General features: G+C 45.0%; 1 protein-coding gene across 1 annotated transcript in view; it reads right to left on the reverse strand.

Annotated features, from left to right (window-relative positions):
• The window catches only part of LOC105480625 (protein kinase cAMP-dependent type II regulatory subunit alpha), a 105653-nt gene that overhangs the window by 11714 nt on the left and 68650 nt on the right, over window positions 1-25289 (reverse strand). Inside the window, exons 6-8 of the mRNA XM_071091656.1 lie at window positions 19115-19268; window positions 8738-8839; window positions 8490-8564 (exon numbers count right to left, since the gene is read on the reverse strand). Of these exons, the coding sequence (XP_070947757.1) occupies window positions 8490-8564; window positions 8738-8839; window positions 19115-19268 (331 nt within the window). The remainder of the gene's footprint in view (window positions 1-8489; window positions 8565-8737; window positions 8840-19114; window positions 19269-25289) is intronic.

Consider the following 25289-nt stretch of genomic DNA (forward strand, 5'->3'; position numbering starts at 1 on the left):
GTGCTACACAAAAAGAGTAAAACAGGGAATGTGAGATCTGGAGTGCTGGGGAAGGAGTGGGTATCCTATATATGAGAGCTTTACTGAGGCTGGGTGTCATTCCTGTAATCCCAGCACTTAGGGAGACCAAGGCTGGAGGATTGCTTGAGGCCGGGAGTTCAATACTAACCTGGACAATACAGTGAGACTCTGTCTCAACAAATAAAAAATTTAGAAAATTAGCTGGGCACAGTGACATATGCCTGCAGCCCCAGCTACTAGGGAGGCTAAGGCGGGAGGATCATGTGAGCCCAGGAGGTGAAAACTGCAGTGAGCCATGATCCTGCCACTGCACTCCAGCCTGAGCAACAATGAGATCCTGCCTCTTAGGAAAAGGAAAAAAAAAAAAAAAGGAGCTTGAGAAGGTGAGATTTGAGCAAAGACCGGGAGGACGTCTGAGTTAGGCATGCAGATATACGTGAAGCAGCTTTCAGGCACACTTCATTCAGTTTCTGACCCCTCACTATTAACTTCTGGAACAAATACCATCTACATCAGATAATGCAATATTACTCATGCACTCTCACTCTGTGTGGGTCTTAGGTCTTCAGTGAGAATCTACTTCTTAGGCTTTCACAAACTTTATGTCCTTTGACCATCACATAGAGCCCCACGTGGGCACCATACACAGCTAGGATGACGTTTTTGAGTCAATCTAATCCCAGGACATATCACTGCCCCATGTAAGTAAATGCCACAGCTTTACAAAGGGGTGCCTGTGGGTTTCTGCCCTGCTATGTTGGGTAGGTATCCTACAACCAGCAGAGCCAAATAACCATGAAGTTCTAGCATTACACAAACAGCTGCATGATAGGAGCTGACAAAGGATGAAGAGCCATGAAAGAAACTTAGTAGGAGCCAGAAGCAGAGTCACAAAGAGGGAGAGGTTATTTCACCAAGAAGAGGGTGATGAAAAGGAAAGATCTGTGTGGTAGGAAAGATCTGCAAGTGATAGGTGGTGAAGGATAGTGCTTGAGCCCTTTTTGTTTAGATAGGTGTATAACATCCACCATTTAAAGTGCTCACATTTCAAGGCTATATAGATTGATGACTTTTTGCAAATGTATAAACCTGTATAACCACCTCCTTGATCAAAATAGAAAATATATCCATACTCCAAAAGGCTCCCTCTGGAGTTCAGTCAAAAATACCACATTCCCACCCATGAAGTAACCATATCTAATTTCTGTCCTTGTAGGTTTTGGCCATTCCTTAATATAAATGGAGTCATACATTTTTCGTATCTGGCTTCTTTTAGTCCATATTGTCAGATCATACTTTGAAAGTCTCTGGCTATGCAAGAAATTAGGCTGGTGGCCAGAATAGAAACAAAGTGAGGGAAGGAGTGTACGAGTGTTTTGAAGACAGCAAAGGCCAGGCACGGTGGCTCACACCTGTAATCCCAGCACCTTGGGAGGCTGAGGGGGCGGACTGCTTCAGGCCAGGAGTTCGACACCAGCCTGGGCAACATGGTGAAACCCCGTCTCTACTAAATACAAAAAAGGCCACGTGTGGTGGCTCACGCCTGTAATCCCAGCACTTTGGGAGGCTGAGGTGGGCAGATCACCTGAGGTCAGGAGTTTGGGACCAGCCTGACCAAGATGGTGAAACCTCATCTCTACTAAAAGTACAAAAATTAGCCAGGCGTGATGGCGTCATTGTTATCCTGTACACATACCCTAGTCTCTGCTGTCTTCATTTTTTTTTCCTTTTCTTTTTTTTTTTCTTGAGACAGTCTCACTGTGTCACCCAGGCTGGAGCACAGGGGCACGATCTCGGCTTAGTGCAACCTCCACCTCCTGGGTTCAAGCAATTCTGTTGCCTTAGCCTCCTGAGTAGCTGGGATTACGGGCGCACACCACCATGCCTGGCTAATTTTTTGTATTTTAGGTAGAGATGGGGTTTCACCTCCATGTTGCCCAAGCTGGTTTCAACTCCTGAGCTCAGGCAGTCCACCCGCCTCGGCCTCCCAAAGTGCTAGGATTACAGGCATGAGCCACCGCACCAGGCCTTTTTTTTTTTTTTTAGACGGAGTCTCTTTTGCCCAGGCTGGAGTACAGTGGTGCAACCTCCACTTCCCAGGTTCAAGTGATTCTTGTGCCTCAGCCTCCCAAGTAGCTGGGATTATAGGTGTGCACCAGCACTCCTGGCTAATTTTTGTGTATGTATGTATGTATGTATTTTATTTATTTTTGAGACAGAGTTTCGTTCTTGTCGCCCAGGCTGGAGTTCAATGGTGTGATCTCGGCTCACCACAACCTCGGCCTCCCGGGGTTCAAGTGATTCTCTTGCCTCAGCCTCCTGAGTAGCTGGGATTAGCTGGTCTCGAACTCCCAACCTCAGGTGATACACCTGCCCCGGACTCCCAAAGTGCTGGGATTACAGGCGTGAGTCACCATGCCCCGCCAAGTATCCTGCTTTTCAAGTTCACTACTAGGCTCTGTGTACCCATCTCACAGAAAGAACATTCCATTCTACATTCAAGAGTAAAGAAGCCAGACTGTACTGCATTTTAGGTCTTTGTGAACATGTCATCAGGTTTTTATATGTCTCTTTTTCACAACAGATAATATAAGATCCACATTCCACTATAAGAATGACTGAAGCCCTAATTTTCAGGATATGGGAATCTTTTGGGTTTAATGCAATGGTACTTTAATAGTGAAAACATAAAACATGATTTTGTAAAATTAAAGCTACCTTCTGTCTACATTATTCTGAGAATAAGCTAAATATTCTATCGATTATGAAAATTACTTGTGAAAATTATGCAAGTCATTAAAAAACAAAAATGTAGGCCAGGCGCTGTGGCTTACAACATCCCAGCACTTTGGGAGGCCAAGGTGGGCGGATCACCTGAGGTCAGAAGTTTGAGACCAGCCTGGCCAACAGGGCGAAACCCTGTTCTCTACTAAAAATAAAAAAATTAGCCGGGCATGGTGATGCATGCCTGTAGTTCCAACTACTCAGGAGTCTGAGGCAGAAGAATCACCTGAACTGGGGAGGTGAAGGTTGTAGTCAGCCGAGATTGTGCCATTGCACTCCAGCCTGGACAACAAGAGCGAAACTCCATCTCAAAAAACAAAAAACAAACAAAATAAAACAAAACAAAACACAAAAATGTAGTCAGGTGTGGTGGCACAAGCCTGTAATCTCAGCTACTTGGGAGGTGAGGTGGGAGGATCACTTGAGGCCAGGAGTTCAAGACTAGCATGGGCAACATAAAGAGACCCTGTCTACAAAAAATTTAAAAATTAGCTGGGTGTAGCCTGGGCACGGTGGCTCACACCTGTAATCCCAGCACTTTGGGAGGCTGAGGTGGGTGGATCACCTGAGGTCGGGAGTTCACAGACCAGCCTGACCAACATGGAGAAACCCTGTCTCTACTAAAAATAAAATAAAATAAAATAAAATAAAGTAGTTGGGCGTGGTGGTGCATGCCTGTAATCCCAGCTACTTGGGAGGCTGAGGCAGGAGAATCTCTTGATCCTCTGCCAGCAGGCGGAGGTTGTGGTGAGCTGAGATAGTGGCATTGCACTCTGGCCTGGGCAACAAGAGCAAAACTCCTTCTCCAAAAAAAAAAAAAAAAAAGAATTAGCTGGGTGTGGTGGCACTGCTTGGAAGGCTAAGGGAAGAGTATTGCTTAAGCCCAGAAGCTCAAGGCTGCAGTGAGCTACGATCGCACACTGTACTGAAGCCTGAAAGACAGAGCGAGACCTTGCTTCCGCAGTGGCTCATGCCTGTAATCCCAGCACTTTGGGAGGCAAACGTAGGAGGATCACGAAGTCAGGAGATCAAGACCATGCTGGCTAACACCGTGAAACCCCATCTCTACTAAAAATACAAAAAATTAGCCGGGCATGGTGGCAGGCGCCTGTAGTCCCAGATACTTGGGAGGCTGAGGTAGGAGAATGGTGTGAACGTGGGAGGCAGAGCTTGCAGTGAGCCGAAATCGCGCCACTGCACTCCAGCCTGGGCGACAGAGCGAGACTCCATCTCAAAAAAACAAAACAAAAACAATAAAAATAATTCAAAATGGATCACAGACCTAAGGTAAGAGCTAAAATTGTGAATGTCTACAGCTGTACTGCTTAATACATTAGCCACTAGTCAAATGTGGCTCAGCACTTAAAATGTTGCTAGTATAAACTTAGATGTACTAAAGATGTAAAACATACATTAGATTTTGAAGACTTAGTATTAAAAATGTAAAATATCTCATTAATAAAGTTTTATATCACTTAGATGTAACAATATTTTAGATATACTGGTTAAATAAAATATATTAAAATTAAGTTGACTATTTCAAGTATCTACTGAAAGTTTTTATTTCTTCAATTTTTTTGAGACCAAGTCTTGCTCTGTCCTCCAGGCTAGAATGCAGTGGCATGACCTTGGCTCACTGCAACCTCTGCCTCCCAAGTTCAAACGATTCTCATTCTTAGACCTCCCAAGTAGCTGAGATTACAGTTGTGCACCAGCAAACCTAGCTAATTTTTGTATTACTTTTTAGTAGAGATGAAGTTTCGTCATGTTGGCCAGGCTGGTCTCAAACTCCTGGCCTCAAGTTATCTGCCTCAAGCTATTCAGCCTCCCCAAGTGCTGGGATTACAGGCATGAGCCACCCTGCCTGACCAAAGATTTTAAAAATTACATATGTGGCTCACATGTTATTTCTATTGAACAGTGCTGGTCTTGGAAGTAAACTTGGGAGAAAGTATTATTGATTTTGCAAAGATTTCCTAAAATACAGCAGCAAAAGTACAAACTACAAAGAAGAAAAGATGATAAACTAGACTTAGCAAAATTAAAACTGTTTTCTCTTCAAAAGATACCATTAAGAAAATGAAGGCTAGGCATGGAGGGGCATACCTATAATCCCAGCACTTGGGAGGCCAAGGCAGGCAGATGGCTTGAGTTCAGAAGTTCAAGACCAGGCTGGGCAATATAGCAAGACCCTGACTGTATTTTTTTTTTTTTAAGGCTGTAAATACTATTTACTGTTGAGAATGCAGAGCAACTGAATTTTCATGCATGGCTGGTAGGAATACAAAACAGTATAGCCATTTTAAGACAGTTTGGCTGTTTGTTATGAAGTTAACATATAATTTAGCAATTGCACTCTTAAGTATTTACTAAAAAGGCCAGCCTGGCCAACATGGTGAAATCCCATTTCTACTAAAAACAAAAACAAACAAACAAAATTAGCCAGGCATAGTGGCACATGCCTTTGGTTCCAGCTACTCGGGAGGCTGAGGCACAAGACTTGCTTGAACTCGGGAGGCAGAGGTTACAGTGAGCTGAGATCATGCCACTGCACTCCATCCTGGGTGACAGAGCGAGACTCTGTCTCAAAAAAAAAAAAACAGTCTTTACTGAAGAGTAGTAAAACATATGTCTACACAAAGGATGGGCATGGTGGCTCACGCCTGTAATCCTAGCACTTTGGGAGGCTGAGCTGGGCGGATCATTTGAGGTCAGATATTCAAAACCAGCCTGGCAAACACGGTGAAACCCTGTCTCTACTAAAAATACAAAAATTAGCCAGGCAGGCCGGGCGCGGTGGCTCAAGCCTGTAATCCCAGCACTTTGGGAGGCCGAGACAGGCGGATCACGAGGTCAGGAGATCGAGACCATCCTGGCTAACACGGTGAAACCCCGTCTCTACTAAAAAATACAAAAAAAAACTAGCCGGGCGATGTGGCGGACGCCTGTAGTCCCAGCTACCCGGGAGGCTGAGGCAGGAGAATGGCATGAACCTGGGAGGCGGAGCTTGCAGTGAGCTGAGATCCAGCCACTGCACTCCAGCCTGGGCGACACAGCGAGACTCCGTCTCAAAAAAAAAAAAAAAAAAAAAAAAAATTAGCCAGGCATGGTGGCGTGAACCTTTAGTCCCAACTATTCAGCAGGCTGAGGCACGAGAATCGCTTGAACCCGGGAGGCAGAGGTTGCAGTGAGCTGAGATTATGTCACTGTACTCCAGCCTGGGTGACAGAGCAAGACTGTGTCTCATTAAAAAGAAAAAATAATGGGAGGCTGAGGCAGGAGAATTGCTTGAACGTGGGAGGTGGAGGTTATGGTGAGCTGAGATCGCACCATTGCACTCCAGCCTGGGCAACAAGAGCAAAACTCCGTTTCAAAAAGAAAACAGAAAAATGAAAAAAAAAAAATTACATTTGTACAATGAAATATTATTCAGCAAAAGGAATGATCTACTGATACATACAACACGGATAAATCTCAAAAATATTATGCTAAGAGAAAGAAACCAGACACAAAAACTATACATTGCATGATTTCATTTATATTAAATTGTAGAACGGAATTTCTACAGTGATAGAAAACATCAATGGTTTCCAGGAATGTGAGTGTGGGGGAGGGTAGTGACTGCAAATGCAAATACAAAACAAGGAACTGTATGGGTGATGGAAATACCACACTGGGGATGGTTACAAAACTCTTCCAATTTGTACACTTAAACTTAGTAATTTTATTGTATGTAAAACACACTGTAACAAAGCTGACCAAAAAAAATGAAACAACATAAAATGTAGTTTCTGATTCAGCAGGTCTAGTGGGGAGCCCAAGAACTTGCATTCCTAACAATTCTAACATTCTCAGATGATGCTGATTGCTGGTGGTCCTGGGATCTCACTTGGAGAAGCCTTGGTCCAATGAGAGACATTGACAAAAGGGGCCTATAATAAGTCCCTTTTAATATCATCTTAATTAATGTCCATTCTGTACCACTACCTGTCTACCTTGAAGATAGATAGTACTCTATCTTCAAGAGCACAGACAATCAAGAAAACACTATGACTTTTCACATCTCCTGACATACTTCGTGAAAACCCAGCATGAGACAGGCCTAGAACCTTCAGGATGAATTGGAGGTCCTTTGAATGTTACTTAAAGCACCTTAAATTCAGAAGCAAATGTGGCCAGTTAACATCTCCCATTTCTGAAACTCAGTCCTACATTCTTACCATACCAGGATACCTGCTCTGAAACACAGCTCACACCACTGGCCTTTGCTAATATTGTTTTTTTGCTCTGAAGGACCTTTCCCTGATTTCAAACATTGTAATTGCACTTGTTTTTTAAGCCCATCTCAAATGGCATTTCCTTGATGAAACCGTATGTATTACTTCCATTTCTATGTTCTCACTGTCGTTCACACACTCCTTCATTATAGTGCTTATCATATCTGGTCCTACCTATCTTAATAAATGTTTATAGAATATATCAATTTCTAATTAAAAGAATTATTAATAGTAAGGGCTCCTAGAAAACAAATACATTCAGAGATGTGACTCAGAGTAGACATCATATTTTTGTTAGTCCTTTATCTCTTCCAGGGGAGCTTTCTTTTCCCCTTTTACGGTAAGTCTGATTAGTCCTTGTGGTTCTAGTGGGGCCAACTCCACCCACAGGACCCACGCCTGACCAATCTGAGCCTTTCCTCCTCGTGGTCTCAGTACTGGGTTCAAGGATAAGCATATCACCCAAACTAGGCCAACCATGTATCTTCTCAGTGCTCTTGAGCCAGAACCATAGGCAGAGAAGCTGATACCTGGAAAAGTCCAATACTATTTATGTTTTATTAAAAATACAAACACAGTGGATAAAGAAAATTATTAGACAGTACTCATTACAATGATCTAGCCCACTGTTTAGTAATCCTTACTGTATCCCAAAATAACATGAGAAAAATGCACAAAGGAAATACCAGACATCTTACAAATTTGGTTAATCACTGAAGACTGTGGACTCTGATTTGTGTTAGATTAGCCAAAAGGATGCCTTTGTGTCAAATATAGAAAGTTAGAGGGCAGAACTCTTTAACCTTCCCCAGGTTCTAATAGCAATGGATGAAACTTACTCAAGGTCAAAAGAAAATGACATCCAAAGAACAAACACTAGAAGCCAAGGAAAGGTGAGCGGAAGCAAGTGATCTGCATGTGTCAGTAAGACGGACATCAATAAGCTTCAGGGGACTATATAATTGTCCTCTGAAGTGTGATCTATTACCTGGTAATAAGAGCTCCCAACAGTGGGAGAACATAGAAGTTTTTTTTTTTTTTTTTAATTTGAAATGGAGTCTCACTCTGTTGCCCAGGCTGGGGGCAGTGGCGCAATCTCGACTCACTGCAACCTCCGCCTCCTGGGTTCAAGCAATTCTCCTGCCTCAGCCTCCCGAGTGGCTGGGATTATAGGCGTGGGCCACCACACCCAGCTAATTTTAGTATTTTTAGTAGAGACGGAGTTTCACCATGTTGGCCAGGCTGGTCTCGAACTCCTGGTCTCAAGCGATCCACCTCCCTCAGCCTCCCGAAGTGTTGGGATTACAGGCGTCAGCCACTATGTCTGGCAAGATTTTTGAGATAAATGATGTACTAGTTATTCAGGGGTGACTTCCAGGAAAGGAGCTGTGTAAAGCCCTCACTCACCTGAGTGATTATGCGTTCTCCATCCTTATAGATCTTCTCTCCTATTACATCCACTATCTTCATTCGTTCTGACACCTGAAACAACAGACAAATTCAGAAATAAAAGGAAAAGACCTTAACTGAAAGTCACAATAGCTATACAACACAGAAATGGGATTAGAATAGTATGATTTGAACACCTAACAACAGAATAGTTTTAAAAGCTTTTCCTGATCCCCATGAACAGATTCTCATTCAAGCCACTTTACCTCTAGCGATTTAAGGAGGGGCACAGACTCAATAAATGATTCAAACATCTTCCTCTTTTTTGCATTATTTTTCACTATGATTCTTCTAAAAGTCACCCGGTCCTACAAGAAAGAATATGAAAATTCTAATAAATGCCTATATACAGGAACATCTATGGTTTAAGAAACTGGCCAAAGCAAATATTAGAGGAATATGTAAGTTACTGTGTTAATTAAGTGTTAATTGATACTTTAATCTTGAGTCATCAATGGAAGAAAAGAACCTGTAGCCTGAGCCAGCCAGTTGCCCACATGCTGTTGTTTGCTATCTAACACTCAATAGGTGCCACCTATGGGTCATAAATAGAACACAAAACAGAAAACGCCTAAACATTTGTGAGCTCACTGTCACTGTTCAATGTCATAAAAGATACCTCTAGTGAGCTGAGATTATGTCACTGCATTCCAGTCTGGGTCACAGAGTGAGACCCTCATTTCAAAAAAAAAAAAAAAGACATCTCACCAAAAGAGAGAATAAAACAATCATTTAATCCTTAGAATCCAGAATTTTAAAAAATTTTTTAAATCCAAAACAATTAGATTGTTCTTGCCCTAAAAAAGTTTATAATCTTAATGGGAAGATAATACAAAATATCAAAATATGAAGCTTGGCTGAATGCAGTAGCTCACTGCCTGTACTCCTAGCATTTTGGGAGGCTAAGGTGGGCAAATGGCTTGAGCCTAGGAGTTCGAGACAAGCCTAGGCAACATGGTGAAACACCCGCTCTTCGAAAAAATACACGAAAAAAGTTAGCTGGGCATGGTGGCACATGTCTGTGCTTGGGTGGTTGAGGTGAAAGGCTCACCAGAGCCTGAGAGGTCAAAGCTACAGTGAGTTATTATTGTACCACTGCACTCCAGCCTGGGCAGCAGAGCAAGACTATGTCCCAAAAACAACAATATTAACAACAACAACAACAAAATACATAGGAATAAAAAGTCTACATTTCAAGAATGGGTGCAGTGGCTCACACCTGTAATCCCAGCATTCTGGGAGGCCATAAATGGATCACTTGAGCTCAGGAGTTCAAGACCAGGCTGGGCAACATGGTGAAACCCCATTTCTACAAAAAATACAAAAATCAGCTGGGCACGGTGGTGTGTGCCTATAGTCCCAGCTAGTTGGGAGGCTGAGGCTTGGAGAATCACTTGAGCCCAGGGGGCTAAGGTTGCGGTGAGCCGAGATTGCACCACTGCACTACAGCCTGGGTGACACAAGTTGAAACCCTGTCTCAAAAAAAAAAAAAAAAAAAAGTCTATAGTTCAAGACAGGCATATGAGCACATGAAATGTGCTTGGTGAAACTACAGAAGACAAGTGCTACATAAATTTCAAGGTAAGAAGGGGAGATCACGGTAGGCAGGAGTGATCAAAGATTATTTTGCCGCAAAAATGTCTGGGACCTGAAAGAGAGGTAGGATTAAAGTTAATGAAGAGACATGGGAGGAATATGCAAGATGGAAGGCAGGCATATGAAAGATACCTTGACTCTTAACAAGTCATGGATTCCTTTTGTTTTATTTTTCAGATGGGGTCCCCCATTGTTGTCCAGGCTGGCTTTGAACTCCTGGGCTCAAGTGATCTCCCTACCTCAGCCTCCCAAGTAGCTGGGACTACAGGTGCACAACACTGTGCCTGGCTTAGTAAGTAATGGATTCTGATCAGGAGACAATTAACCAAAGCCAGGCACTTCTCAGATATTTGTACACATGTGCAGGGAGACACCCATGAGAATGTTAATTGCTTAGTCTTAGATTCCTAAATGGGCAAGCAGTTATTTGTATCTAAGTTAACTACCTTTCTTCTACCTCAGGCTGTCAGGAATAAATATATATATACACACACACACACACACACACACATATATATATATATATTTTTTTTTTGCTAGAAAGTATAACAATGGGCTGGGCACAGCGGCTCATGCCTGTAATCTCAGAACTTTGGGAGGCCAAAGCGGATGGATCACTTGAGGTCAGGAGTTCAAGACCAGCCTGGCCAATATGGTGAAACCCCATGTCTACTAAAAATACAAAAATTAGCCAGGCGTGGTGATGGGCGCCTGTAATCCCAGCTACTCGGGACACTGAGACAGGAGAATCATTTGAACCCGGGAGGCAGAGGCTGCAGTGAGCCAAGATCATGCCACTGCACTCCAGCCTGGGTAACAGGGCGAGACTCTGCCTCGAAAAAAAAATAAAAACAAAACAATATTTTAGGCTGTGTGTGGTGGCTCATGCCTGTAATTTCTGCACTTTGGGAGGCCAAGGCAGGAGGATCGCTTGAGGCTAGGAATTCAAGACCAGCCTGGGCAACACAGGGAAACCTAGTTAAAACACAAAAACAGGCCGGGCACGGTGGCTCATACCTGTAATTCCAGCTCTTTGGGAGGCTGAGGCGGGTGGATCACGAGGTCAGGAGATTGAGACCATCCTGGCTAACATGATGAAACCCTGCTTCTGCTTAAAATACGAAAAATTAGCTGGGCATGGCGGCAGGCACCTGTAGTCCCAGCTACTAGGGAGGCTGAGGCAGGAGAATCGCTTGAACCTGCGAGGCGGAGCTTGTAGTGAGCCAAGATCACAGCACTGCACTCTAGTCTGGGAGACAGAGCGAGACTCGGACTAAAAAAACAAACAAACAAAACCCCACAAAAACAGAAAACCCCAATATTTTATTTATTTATTAAAACAAACAAACAAAAACATACAGGCTGGGAACAGTGGCTCACGACTATATTCCCAGCACTTTGGGAGGCCGAGGTGGCTGGATTGTTTGAGCCCAGAAGTTTGAGAACAGCCTGGGCAACATGGCGAAACCTGTCTGCACAAAAAATACAAAAATTAGACAGGCATGGTGGCGTGCACTTGTGGTCCCAGTTACTGGGAGGCAGAGGTGGGAGGATCACTTGAGCCCTGGGAGGCGAAGTTGTAGTGAGGTGTGAGGGCACCACTGCACTCCAGCCTGACCAACAGAGTGAGACTGTCTCAAAAGATAGACAGACAGATAGATAGATAGACACACACACACACCCACACCCACACACACAGATAAAACAAAAGGCCTGGCGCAGTGGCTCACACCTATAATCCCAGCATTTTGGGAGGCCAAAGTGGGTGGATCACTTGAGGTCAGGAGTTCGAGACCAGCCTGGCCAACATGGTGAAACCTCGTGTCTATTAAAAATACAAATATTAGCCGGGCATGGTGGTGCACACCTATAGTCCCAGCTACTCGGGAGGCTGAGGCACGAGAATTACTTGAACCCTGGAGGCAGAGGATACAGTGAGCTGAGATCACACCACTGTATTCCAGCCTGGGTGACAGAGACTCTGTCTCAAAATAAATAAATAAATAAAAATTAAAAAATAAACACACAGAGGGCAGCAAAGTTAACTCCCCATATTTTATAAATCTACCTATATGTGTTACAAAGATTAGTATAACTGCAATAGCAAACAATATTTCGGCCAGGCACGGTGGCTCACGCCTGTAATCCCAGCACTTTGGGAGGCTGAGGTGGGTGGATCACTTGAAGTCAGGAGTTCGAAACCACCCTGGCCAACACAGTGAATTCCCATCTCTACCAAAAATATAAAAAATTAGCCAGTATTGTTGGCACATGCCTATAATCCCAGCTATGCGGGAGGCTGAGGCAGGAGAATCGCTTGAACCCGGGAGGCGGAGGTTGCAGTGAGCCGAGATCATGCCACTGTAGACTCCAGCCTGGGCGACAGAGCAAGAGTCCATCTCAAAAACAACAACAACAACAACAACAACAAAGTTCTAACTAAAGAGAAAACAACAAATATCTCTTAAAGCGACTTTTTTTTTTTTTTTTTGAGATAGAGTTTCGTTCTTGTTGCCCAGGTTGGAGTGCAATGGTGCAATCTTGGCTCACGGCAACCTCCGCCTCCCAGGTTCAAGAGATTCTCCTGCCTCGGCCTCTGGAGTAGCTGGGATTACAGGCATCGCCACCATGCCCAGCTACTTTTGTATTTTTTAATAGAGACAGGGTTTCTCCATGTTTGTCAGGCTGGTCTCGAACTCCCGACCTCAGGTGATCCACCCGCCTTGGCCTTCAAAGTGCTGGGATTACAGGCATGAGCCATTACACCCGGCAAGTGACTTTTTTTTTTGAGACAGAGTCTCACACTGTCACTCCGCAGGCTGGAGTGCAGTGGCATGATCACAGCTCACTGTAGCCTTGACCTCTTGGGCTCAGGTGATCCTCCCACCTCAACGTCCCAAATAGCTGGGACTACAGGCATGTGCCGCCACATCAGCTAATTTCCTATTTTTCGTAGAGACAGGGTTTCACCATGTTGCCCACGCTGGTCTTGAATTCCTAGGCTCATGTGATTTGCCCACCGTGGCCTCCCAAATTACTGAGATTACAGGCATGAGTCACCACACTCAGCTGGTTCTAACTCTTTTTATGCATGCTTTAACACTTCCCAAAACTCTCTTTTCATGTGGTGCAAATTCAGTTCCTATGGCTGTGGAGAATATAAAAAAGCACCAGACATCAACATAGCCTTTGAGAAGCATCCAATCGAGCACTGAAGAGGAAATTCCCACAGGCAGCAAGTGCTCAGAGGCAAGCAAACAGCCCTGAAGTTCAAAAGAGAAAAGGAGTGCTACTCTCTCCAGTGACTGCAGGAATTTCCCAGGAAACCTTCTACTGACTTTCAATAAAGCAAGAGAAAGCAGAAGAGACTAAGTACAGGGGCCATGATGGCAGCTGCCCACTATAAAAGCAGGAATGTAGGATCCAACTTGGAAAACTCAGTGACGACACCAGATCCTCCCTACTTCCACCTCAGAAGGCATTTCCAAGGCCTTGTGAGGTTGAAAGAAGTCAGGCTGGAGAGGACCTTCTGTGAGTTACTTTCCTAGAGGTGGTATTGAAGCTTTGAAAAAGTCTAGGCTTGCAAAGCAAGTGAATGAACAGGAGAAAAGTAGAGTCCAAAAGAACATCTTGATAGGTCACTGACCTATCAAGAAAGCAAGGAGAGGAGGAATGACTGCCAAAGGCAAGGAAATAGAAAGAACAGGAGTCTTAGGAAAGGAAGTCTCAGGAAAAGAGGGGTGGTGAGTGGCACCATGGCCATAGGGAGCTTGTGCCATCATTCTGTGAATACCCACCTTGTACCAGGCACTAAGGGAGTCGCTTCTCTTATGCCCATGTATTTAATCCTCATACCCCAGTCACAATGCAGGTGGTTTTACAGCTCAATATACAGTTTTCAATTTTCACTGAGACTTTCTCTTAGAGATTATCCAAGAATGGGTTATTTGGCTGGGGGCTGTGGCTCTTGCCTGTAATCCCAGCATTTTGGGAGGCCGAGGTGAGCAAATCACCTGAGGTCAGGAGTTCGAGACCAGTCTGGCCAACAAGGTGAAACTCCATTCCTACTAAAAATACAAAATTTGGTTTTTGGCCCAGAGCAAGATGGCCGAATAGGAGCAGCTCCAGCCTCCAGCTCCCAGCACGAGAGACACAGAGGACGGGTGATTTCTGCATTTTTTTTTTTTTTTTTTTTTTTTTTGAGACGGAGTCTCACTCTGTCGCCCAGGCTGGAGTGCAGTGGCCGGATCTCAGCTCACTGCAAGCTCCGCCTCCCGGGTTCACGCCATTCTCCTGCCTCAGCCTCCCGAGTAGCTGGGACTACAGGTGCCTGCCACCTCGCCTGGCTAGTTTTTTGTACTTTTTAGTAGAGACGGGGTTTCACCGTGTTAGCCAGGATGGTCTCGATCTCCCGACCTCGTGATCCGCCCGTCTCGGCCTCCCAAAGTGCTGGGATTACAGGCTTGAGCCACCGCGCCCGGCCGATTTCTGCATTTTCAACTGTGGTACCGGGTTCATCTCACTGGGGAGTGCTGGACAATCGGTGCTAGTCAGCTGGTGTAGCCCGACCATCGAGAGGTGAAGCAGGGTGAGCCATCGCCTCACCTGGGAAGCACAAGGGGGAAGGGAATCCCTTTTCCTAGCCAAGGGAAACTGAGACACACAACACCTGGAAAATCGGGTAACTCCCACCCTAATACTGTGCTTTACCAAGGGTCTTAGCAAACGGCACACCAGGAGATTATATCCCACACCTAGATGGGAGGGTCCCACGCCCACAGAACCTCCCCCGTTGCTAGCACAGCAGTCTGAGATCTAACCGCAAGGCAGCAGCGAGGCTGGGGGAGGGGCGCCCACCACTGCTGAGGCTAAAGTAGGTAAATAAAGCCTCCAGGAAGCTCGAACTGGGTGGAGCCCACCACAGCTCAAGGGGGCCTGCCTGCCTCTGTAGACTCCACCTCTGGGGACAGGGCATAGCTAAACAAAAAGCAGCAGAAACCTCGGCAGAGGTAAATGCCCCTGTCTGACAGCTTTGAAGAGAGCAGTGGATCTCCCAGCATGGAGGTTGAGATCTGAGAACGGACAGTCTGCCTGCTCAAGTGGGTCCCTGACCCCTGAGTAGCCTAACTGGGAGACATTCCCCACTAGGTGCAGACTGACACCTCACACCTCACATGGCAGGGTACACCCCTGAGACGAAGCTTCCAGAGCAAGAATCAGACAGCAACACTCGTTGTTCAGCAATATTCTATCTTCTGCAGCCTCTGCTGCTGATACCCAGGCAAACAGGGTCTGGAGTCGACCTCAAGCAATCTCCAACAGACCTACAGCTGAGGGTCCTGACTGTTATAAGGAAAACTAACAAACAGAAAGGACACCCACACCAAAACCCCATCAGTTCATCACAGTCATCAAAGACCAAAGGCAGATAAAACCACAAAGATGGGAAAAAAGCAGGGCAGAAAGGCTGGAAATTCAAAAAATCAGAGCGCATCTCCCCTTCCAAAGGAACGCAGCTCATCGCCAGCAACGGATCAAACTGGACGGAGAATGACTTTGATGAGTTGAGAGAAGAAGGCTTCAGTCAATCAAACTTCTCAGAGCTAAAGGAGGAACTGCGTAACCAGCGCAAAGAAACTAAAAATCTTGAAAAAAGAATGGAAGAATGGATAACTAGAATAATCAATGCAGAGAAGGCCATAAACGAACTGACAGAGATAAAAACCATGACACGAGAAATACGTGACAAATGCACAAGCTTCAGTAACCGACTCGATCAACTGGAAGAAAGAGTATCAATGATTGAAGATCAAATGAATGAAACGAAGAGAGAAGAGAAGTCTAGAGAAAAAAGAGGAAAAAGAAATGAACAAAGCCTCCAAGAAATATGGGATTATGTGAAAAAACCAAATCTACATCTGATTGGTGTGCCTGAAAGTGAGGGGGAAAATGGAACCAAGTTGGAAAATACTCTTTAGGATATCATCCAGGAGAACTTCCCCAACCTAGTAAGGCAGGCCAACATTCAAATTCAGGAAATACAGAGAACGCCACAAAGATACTCCTCGAGAAGAGCAACTACAAGACACATAATTGTCAGATACACCAAAGTTGAAATGAAGGAAAAAATGTTAAGGGCAGCCAGAGAGAAAGGTCAGGTTACCCACAAAGGGAAGCCCATCAGACTAACAGCAGATCTCTCAGCAGAAACTCTCCAAGCCAGAAGAGAGTGGGGGCCAATATTCAACATTCTTAAAGAATTTTCAGGCCGGGCGCGGTGGCTCAAGCCTATAATCCCAGCACTTTGGGAGGCCGAGACGGGTGGATCACGAGGTCAGGAGATCGAGACCATCCTGGCTAACACGGTGAAACCCCGTCTCTACTAAAAAATACAAAAAACTAGCCATTTTTCAACCATTGTGGAAAATAGTATGGTGATTCCTCAAGGATCTAGAACTAGAAATACCATATGACCCAGCCATCGCATTACTGGGTATATACCCAAAGGAGTATAAATCATGCTGCTATAAAGACACATGCACACATATGTTTACTGCGGCACTATTCACAATAGCAAAGACTTGGAATCAACCCAAATGTCCATCAGTGACAGACTGGATTAAGAAAATGTGGCACATATACACCATGGAATACTATGCAGCCATAAAAAAAGGATGAGTTCGTGTCCTTTGTAGGGACATGGGTGCAGCTGGAAACCATCATTCTCAGCAAACTTTCGCAAGAACAGAAAACCAAACACCGCATGTTCTCACTCATAGGTGGGAATTGAACAATGAGATCACTTGGACAAAGTGCTGGGGTTACAGGAGTGAGCCACCACGCCCGGCCAATCTTTTACATTTTTTTTTTTTTTTTTTTTTTTTGAGACGGAGTGTCGCTCTGTCGCCCAGGCTGGAGTGCAGTGGCCGCATCTCAGCTCACTGCAAGCTCCGCCTCCCGGGTCTACGCCATTCTCCTGCCTCAGCCTCCCAAGTAGCTGGGACTACAGGCGCCCGCCACCTCACCCGGCTAGTTTTTTTTGTATTTTTTTTAGTAGAGACGGGGTTTCACCGTATTAGCCAGGCTGGTCTCGATCTCCTGACCTTGTGATCCGCCCGTCTCGGCCTCCCAAAGTGCTGGGATTACAGGCTTGAGCCACCGCGCCCGGCCAATCTTTTACATTTTTAAAGTTTTATTTTATATTCCAAGATATGCCCTATTTGGGTGAATAGACTTGAAAAAAAATGTTCATTCTGTTGTTGCTGTGTGCAGTGTTCTATAAATTTCACATAGCTTTTGTTAATTAATGGTGTTAAGTTCTTCTATATCCTAGCTGACACCAGCTGATTCTCTGTTTGTTCTTTTTTTTTTTCATTTTGTTTTTGCTTTTGAGATGGAGTTTTGCTCGTTGAATGTACCTGTTGGCAGATCTGGATTTCAGGCTTTTCCAGCACCCCATCTGGGATATATGGGAACCCAGGAACTCACTGTCATGTCTTTCCTCAAGCCCCAATATCCCTAGATAGTCTGCCTTCTTTCCACCTTTCAGGGTCTTCCTGTGTTTGCTATATTATGTCCAGAGTGGGGGGGGGGGGGGGGGGGGGGGGGTGTGTGTGTGTGTGTGTGTGTGTGTGTGTGTGTGTGTGTGTGTGTGTGTGTGTGTGTGTGTGTGTGTGTGTGTGTGTGTGTGTGTGTTGTTTTTTGTTTTTTTTTTTTTTTTTTTTTTGAGACAGAGTCTGGCTCTGTCGCCCAGGCTGGAGTGCAGTGGCCGGATCTCAGCTCACTGCAAGCTCCGCCTCCCGGGTTCATGCCATTCTTCTGCCTCAGCCTCCCGAGTAGCTGGGACTACAGGTGCCACCACCACGCCCGGCTAATTTTTTGTATTTTTTTTTTTTAGTAGAGACGGGGTTTCACCGTGTTAGCCAGGATGGTCTTGATCTGCTGACCTCGTGATCCGCCCATCTCGGCCTCCCAAAGTGCTGGGATTACAGGCGTGAGCCACCGTACCCGGCCCGTGTGTGTTTTTAAGTGAGAACACTAGCATGCTATAGGGCTATTCCATCTTGGTCTGAACCAGTAGTTGGCACCAAGGCTTATTATTTTGTTTTATATTTTTTGAGATGGAGTCTTGCTCAGTCGCCCAGGCTAGAGTGCAGTGGCGTGATCTTGCCTCACTGCAACCTCCGCCTCCTGGGACTACAGGCACCCATCACCATGACTGCCTAATTTTCATATTTTTAGTAGAGACAGGGTTTCACCATGTTGCTCAGGCTGGTCTCGAACTCCTGACCTCAAGTGATCTTCCTGCCTTGGCTTCCCCAAGTGCTGGGATTACAGGTGTGAGTCACCACACCTGGCCCCCCATTACTTATTATTCCCCTATACAAATCTATTCTCAAGTTTTTCAATCATTGAATCCCAAGTGCGTGACCTATCCTTAAGTCACTATCTCTTTCAGGAGCACTCTTAATTTAACATCAGGATGTCACAATCAAGTGTTTTTTTTTTTTTTTTTTTTTTTTTTTTTTTGAGATGGAGTCTTGCTCTGTTGCCAGGCTGGAGTGCAGTGGTGTGATCTCGGCTCACTGCAAGCTTGGCCTCCCGGGTTCACGCCATTCTCCTGACTCAGCCTCCCGACTAGCTGGGACTACAGGCACCTGCCACCACGCCCGGCTAATTTTTTTGTATTTTTAGTAGAGATGGGGGTTTCACCATGTTAGCCAGGATATCTCCTGACCTCATGATCTGCCTACCTCAGCCTCCCAAAGTGCTGGGATTACAGGAGTGAGCCACTGCCCAGCCCTAAAGTGCTCTTTCACGTCTTTAAAATGTGATTTCATTTGAGAAAATATGTTCATAATTTTATAATAACCATGTCTTTCAGATAACTGGCTGTAAGATATAGTGTAAATCAACAGCCCGAGGACAGAGACACAGAAAGGGAATTAATACTGTGCCTTGCAAGGGGAACAATTTCTCTCACTCACCAGTCCCCAGAGGGAGCCTTCTGAGGTAGCAACAATGGTAGCAGCTCTCGGGGTGTTGTACATCAGAGCTAGTTCTCCAAAACTGCCACGGTTGTCATATTGACCAACAGAGCGGGTTTGATTATCTTTTGTTACTAAAATGTCATAAGTTCCCCTAGAAGAATGACAAAAAATAATTTCATTAGTTACTTCTGATAATAAATGCTAAGAACTGGCAGGCACATATAAAAGAAAATGTTGTTTTAAGATATTACCAAAGGAACTTTGCTAATATATAAAAAACAACATATTTTCATATTTTGACTTTGTACTGTGTCCTATAACCTTGCTAAACTCATTTATTAATTCTAGTAGCCTTTCTGTGGCATTCTTGGAATTTTCTTTTTTTTTTTTTTTTGAGACAGAGTCTTGCTCTGTCACCCAGGCTGGAGTGCAGCGGAGGGATCTTGGCTCACTGCAAGCTCCAACTCCCGGGTTCACGCCATTTTCTTTTTTTTTTTTTTTTTTTTTTTTTTTTGAGACGGAGTCTCGCTCTGTCGCCCAGGCTGGAGTGCAGTGGCGCGATCTCGGCTTACTGCAAGCTCTGCCTCCCGGGTTCACGCCCTTCTCCTGCCTCAGCCTCCCGAGTAGCTGGGACTACAGGCGCCCACAACCGCGCCCGGCTAATTTTTTGTATTTTTAGTAGAGACGGGGTTTCACCGTGGTCTCGATCTCCTGACCTTGTGATCCGCCCGCCTCGGCCTCCCAAAGTGCTGGGATTACAGGCGTGAGCCACCGCGCCCGGCCATTTTTTTTTTTTTTTTGAGACGGAGTCTCGCTCTGCCGCCCAGGCTGGAGTGCAGTGGCCGGATCTCAGCTCACTGCAAGCTCCATCTCCCGGGTTCCCGCCATTCTCCTGCCTCAGTCTCCCCAGTAGCTGGGACTACAGGCGCCCGCCACCTCGCCCGGCTAGTTTTTTGTATTTTTTTTTTTAGTAGAGACGGGGTTTCACCATGTTAGCCAGGATGGTCTCGATCTCCCGACCTCGTGATCCGCCCGTCTCGGCCTCCCAAAGTGCTGGGATTACAGGCTTGAGCCACCGCGCCCGGCCAGTGGTTCACACCATTTTCATTCTCCTGCCTCAGCCTCCCGAGTAGCTGGGACTACAGGCACCCGCCCCCACGCCTGGCTAATTTTTTTGGTATTTTTAGTAGAGACAGGATTTCACCGTGTTAGCCAGGATGGTCTCGATCTCCTGACCTCGTGATCCATCTGCCTCGGCCTCCCGCAGTGCTGGGATTAAAGGCATGAACCACTATGCCCAGCCTAATCTTTTTTGTTTTAATAATATATAATATTGCCGGGCGCGGTGGCTCAAGCCTGTAATCCCAGCACTTTGGGAGGCCGAGACGGGTGGATCATGAGGTCAGGAGATTGAGACCATCCTGGTGAACACAGTGAAACCCCGTCTCTACTAAAACTACAAAAAACTAGCTGGGCGAGGTGGCGGGCGCCAGTAGTCCCAGCTACTCGGGAGGCTGAGGCAGGAGAATGGCGTGAACCCAGGAGGCGGAGCTTGCAGTGAGCTGAGATCCGGCCACTGCACTCCAGCCTGGGCGAAAGAGCGAGACTCCGTCTCAAATAAATAAATAAATAATAATATATAATATTTTACATAATTTATGGGGTACATGTGAGTGTTTTATCCATGCATAGAATGGGTGATGATTAAGTCAGGGTAACTGGGGTATCTATCACCTTGGGATATATGTCATTTCTATGTGTTGGTATCATTTCACGTCCTCTCTTCTACTAATAGTTCCTTTGAAATATGCAAAATATTGTCACCCAAGTATAGTCACCCTATCATGCTATAAAACATTAGAACTTGCCGGGTGCAATGGCTCACACCTGTAATTTCTGCACTTTAGGAAGCTAAACTGGGAGGGCTGTTTGAGCCCAGGAGTTTGAGACAATCCTGGGCAACGTATGGAGACTTGTCTCCACAAAAAGGAAAAAAAAAAAAAAGACACATTAAAATGTATCTCTTCTATCTAACTGTGTTTGTACCCATTAGCCAACTTCTCTTCATCCACCCACCACCCTTCTCAGTTTCTGGTATATATCATTGTATTCTCTATGTCTATGGTATCAGTGTTCTTTAGCACTCTCATGTGAGCGAGAACATGTGGTATTTGTCTTCCTGTGCCTATCTAACTTAATATAGCAACCTCCATGTTGCTACAAATGACATGATTTCCTTCTTTTTTATGGTCAAATAGTATTTCATTGTGTATCTATGTCACATTTTTTCTTCCTTCCTTTTTTCCTTGCCTCCCTCCCTCCCTCTCTTCCTTTTCTTTGCCTTATTGCATTGACTATAACCTCCAATACAATATTAAGTGGAAATGGTGAAAGCAAACATTGTTGCCTTATTCTGAGTTGTAAGAAAAAAACAACTTTTCGGCCGTGGTGACTCACACCTGTAATCCCAGCACTTTGGGAGGCCAAGACGGGCAGATCACGAGGTCAGATCAAGACCATCCTGGCTAACACGGTGAAACCCCGTCTCTACTAAAAATACAAAAATTAGCCGGGTGTGGTGGCGGGCGCCTGTAGTTCCAGCTACTCAGGAGGCTGAGGCAGGAGAATGGCGTGAACCTGGGAGGCGGAGCTTGCAGTGAGCCAAGATCGCGCCACTGCACTCCAGCTTGGGCGACAGAGCAAGACTCTGTCTCAAAAAACAAAAAAACAAAAGAAAAAAAAAGAGAAACACAATTTTTCACCATTAAATATGATGTTAGCTGTAAGTTTTTAATAAATGCCTTTAGTCTAGTTAGGGAAAGTTATTTTTGTTGCTAGTTTACTGAGCATTTTCATCACAAAAAGATGTTGAGTTTTGTCAAATGCTTTGCTGTAGATATTGAAATGAGTGCATGGGTTTTCTTTCATAGTCTCTTGAAAATCAGGATACAACCAATTAAAATAAAGAAAGCAGGTTGGGCGCAGTGGCTCAAGCCTGTAATCCCAGCACTTTGGGAGGCCGAGGTGGGTGGATCACCTGAGGTCAGGAGTTCGAGACCAGCCTGGCCAACCTGGTGAAACCCCGTCTCTACTAAAAATACAAAAATTAGCTGGGTGGGTGACAGGTGCCTGTAATCCCAGCTACGCGGGAGGCTGAGGCAGGAGAATCACTTGAAACCAGGAGGTAGAGGGTTGCAGTCAGCCGAGATTACGTCATTGCACCCTAGCCTGGGCGACAGAGAGAGGCTCTGCCTCAAAAAAAAAAAAAAAAAAATGCAAACGATACAATTATTTATCTATTGATTGGCAATAATTGCTAAAAAAACAAAAAATTCAGAACTGACAAGCATTTGCAGAAATAGGCACTTTCAACATACCACTGAGGGAAACATAAACTTTTCAGTTTCTGCAAGATAATTAAAACATATAGCAAACGCCTTAAAAAGACCCTTTGATACAGCAATTCCATTTCCAGTCATTCCAAAAGAGACAATCAAAGATACTGCAAAAGGTTTAATTGCAGGGATTTCACCAGGTAATATTTATAATAGTAAAAACTATAAGTAATTTCATCTGCTAATAATAGGAGATGGGTCAAATACATGTTTCTATCTATATTACAGAGTCATTAAAAATAATGACAGAGGCCAGGTGTGGTGGCTCATGCCTGTATATAAAATAATAATGACAGAGTATGGCTGCACAGTGGCTCACCTGTAGTCCCAGCACCTTGGGAGGCTGAGGCAGACACATCACCTGAGGTCAGGAGTTTGAGACCAGCCGGGCCAACATGGTAAAACTCTGTCTCTACTAAAAATACAAAAATTAGCTGGGCATGGTGGCATGTGCCTGTAATCCCAGCTACTCAGGAGGCTGAGGCAGAAGAATCACTTGAACTTGGGAGGCAGAGGTTATAGTGAGCCGAGATCACACCATTGCACTCCAGCCTGGGCGGCAGAGTGAGACTCTATCTCAAAATAATAATAATAGTAACAGAATAATACTATAATCCCTGACATGTTTAAAACAGATTTAAAAAAATTAAATCACACAACAATGTATGATTTAATATTAAAAAAAAGTATGTAAAGATAACTCCATTAGTCGACTCCATTTTTGATGTTTGATTGTTGACAGCTTTCAAACCCTTCCTCTTCTGCCCCACATCTGGGCAAGCTGATAAGAAAGCCTGGGTGCCCCCTCCTTTGGTGCTGATGGGGAGTTCAATCAACACAAATGCCAGCCCCTGTGTAAGAGTACCCTCACCTAATCTCACCTTCTAACCACCATAAATCCCAAGACAGTCACCTCGCCTGCTATCTAAAGTCATTTTTGGATCCGTCTGGGAGCCTGCCCTGCTCTAAAATGGCTCAACATGTGAGTAATAAACCTTTTCATACCATTTTAGTGTATCATCAGTCTTGACATCTTAACCAAATTTTGGGTGAGGTATCTGATCTCAACAGTAAAGCATGGAAAAAATAATGGAATCATATACTGGTAATCAGATTATGCCTAAATTAATTTCTATCCGGTTTGTATTTTATTTATTTATTTATTTTTTTTGAGTCAGAGTCTTGCCCTGTTGCCCAGGCTGGAGTGCAGTGGCGCAATCTCAGCTCACTACAAGCTCCGCCTCCCGGGTTCACGCCATTCTACTGCCTCAGCCTCCCAAGTAGCTGGGATTACAGGCACCTGCCACCATGCCCGGCTAATTTTTTGTATTTTTAGTAGAGATAGGGTTTCACCGTGTTAGCCAGGATGGTCTCGATCTCCTGATCTTCTGATCCACCTGCCTCGGCCTTCCGAAGTGCTGGGATTACAAGTGTGAGCCACCGCACCTGGCCTTTTTATTTTTTTATATTCTAAATTTCCTACAAAGAACTTCCATCTGTCTGATAAAATCACTAAATATCACGTATTAAAAGAAAAGCAGAGGCCGGGTGCGGTGGCTCACGCCTGTAATCCCAGCACTTTGGGAGGCCGAGACGGGCGGATCACGAGGTCAGGAGATCGAGACCATCCTGGCTAGCACGGTGAAACCCCATCTCTACTAAAAAATACAAAAAACTAGCCGGGCGAGGTGGCGGGCGCCTGTAGTCCCAGCTACTCGGGAGGCTGAGGCAGGAGAATGGCATAAACCTGGGAGGCGGAGCTTGCAGTGAGCTGAGATCCGGCCACTGCACTCCAGCCTGGGCGACAGAGCGAGACTCCGTCTCAAAAAAAAAAAGAAAAGCAGAGAATGTGCCACCAACCCTGCTTTCAGGGGAGCTTACCACTCAGTAGGGAAGCTGACCTGTCCTAGGCCTTTATAGACAACGTAAAATAAGGTTATAAATACGAAACATGGAATTCAGTGTTTTTAGTGTCTCCTCCAGACACTAGCATTTAACTTTGGGAGTGACACGAACTCATTTCAGGCAGCAGCACTGCAGAGAGCCTCTCTTGACCTTTCCCATTCAGGTCCTCCTCTAAATAACGGGGCCTATGTTTTTATCATTGTTGTTACCACCACATTATGTAATAATTATCTATTGAAAGGTCTGTCTCTCCAACTTGACCATGAACTTTTTGAGGCCAGGAACTGTACCTTTTCACTTGAACGATAGTCTTTCTTTATTGTTTCGTAGAGACAGGGGTCTCACTATGTTGCCCAGGTTAGTCTTGGACTCCTGGCCTCAAGTAATCCATATCAGCCTCCAAAAGTGCTGGGATTACAGGTGTGAGCCACTGTGCTCAGCCCTTTCCTATTTGTTCATCACCACATTCTTTTTTCTTTTCTTTTTATTCTGAGACAGGGTCTCATTTTGTTCCCCAGGCTAGAGTGCAGTGTTATGATCACTGCCCACTGGAGACTCAACCTCTTGGGATCTAGTGATCCTCCCACCTCAGCCTTCCAATTAGCTGGGGACTACAGGCATGCACCACCATGCCTGGGTAATTTCTTAAAAAATGGTTTTTTATGCGATTTTGTTTTGTTTTTTTGAGACAGAGTCCCGCTCTGTCACCCAGCCTGGAGTACAGTGGCATGATCTCCGCTCACTGCAACCTCTGCCTCCCGGGTTCAAGTTATTCTCCTGCCTCAGCCTCCCGAGTAGCTGGGACTACAGGTGCATGTCACCATGCTCAGCTAATTTTTTTATTTTTAGTAGAGATGGGGTTTCACCATGTC

The sequence above is a fragment of the Macaca nemestrina genome, chromosome 2 (genome assembly GCF_043159975.1).
Source record: "Macaca nemestrina isolate mMacNem1 chromosome 2, mMacNem.hap1, whole genome shotgun sequence".
NCBI lineage: Eukaryota > Metazoa > Chordata > Mammalia > Primates > Cercopithecidae > Macaca > Macaca nemestrina.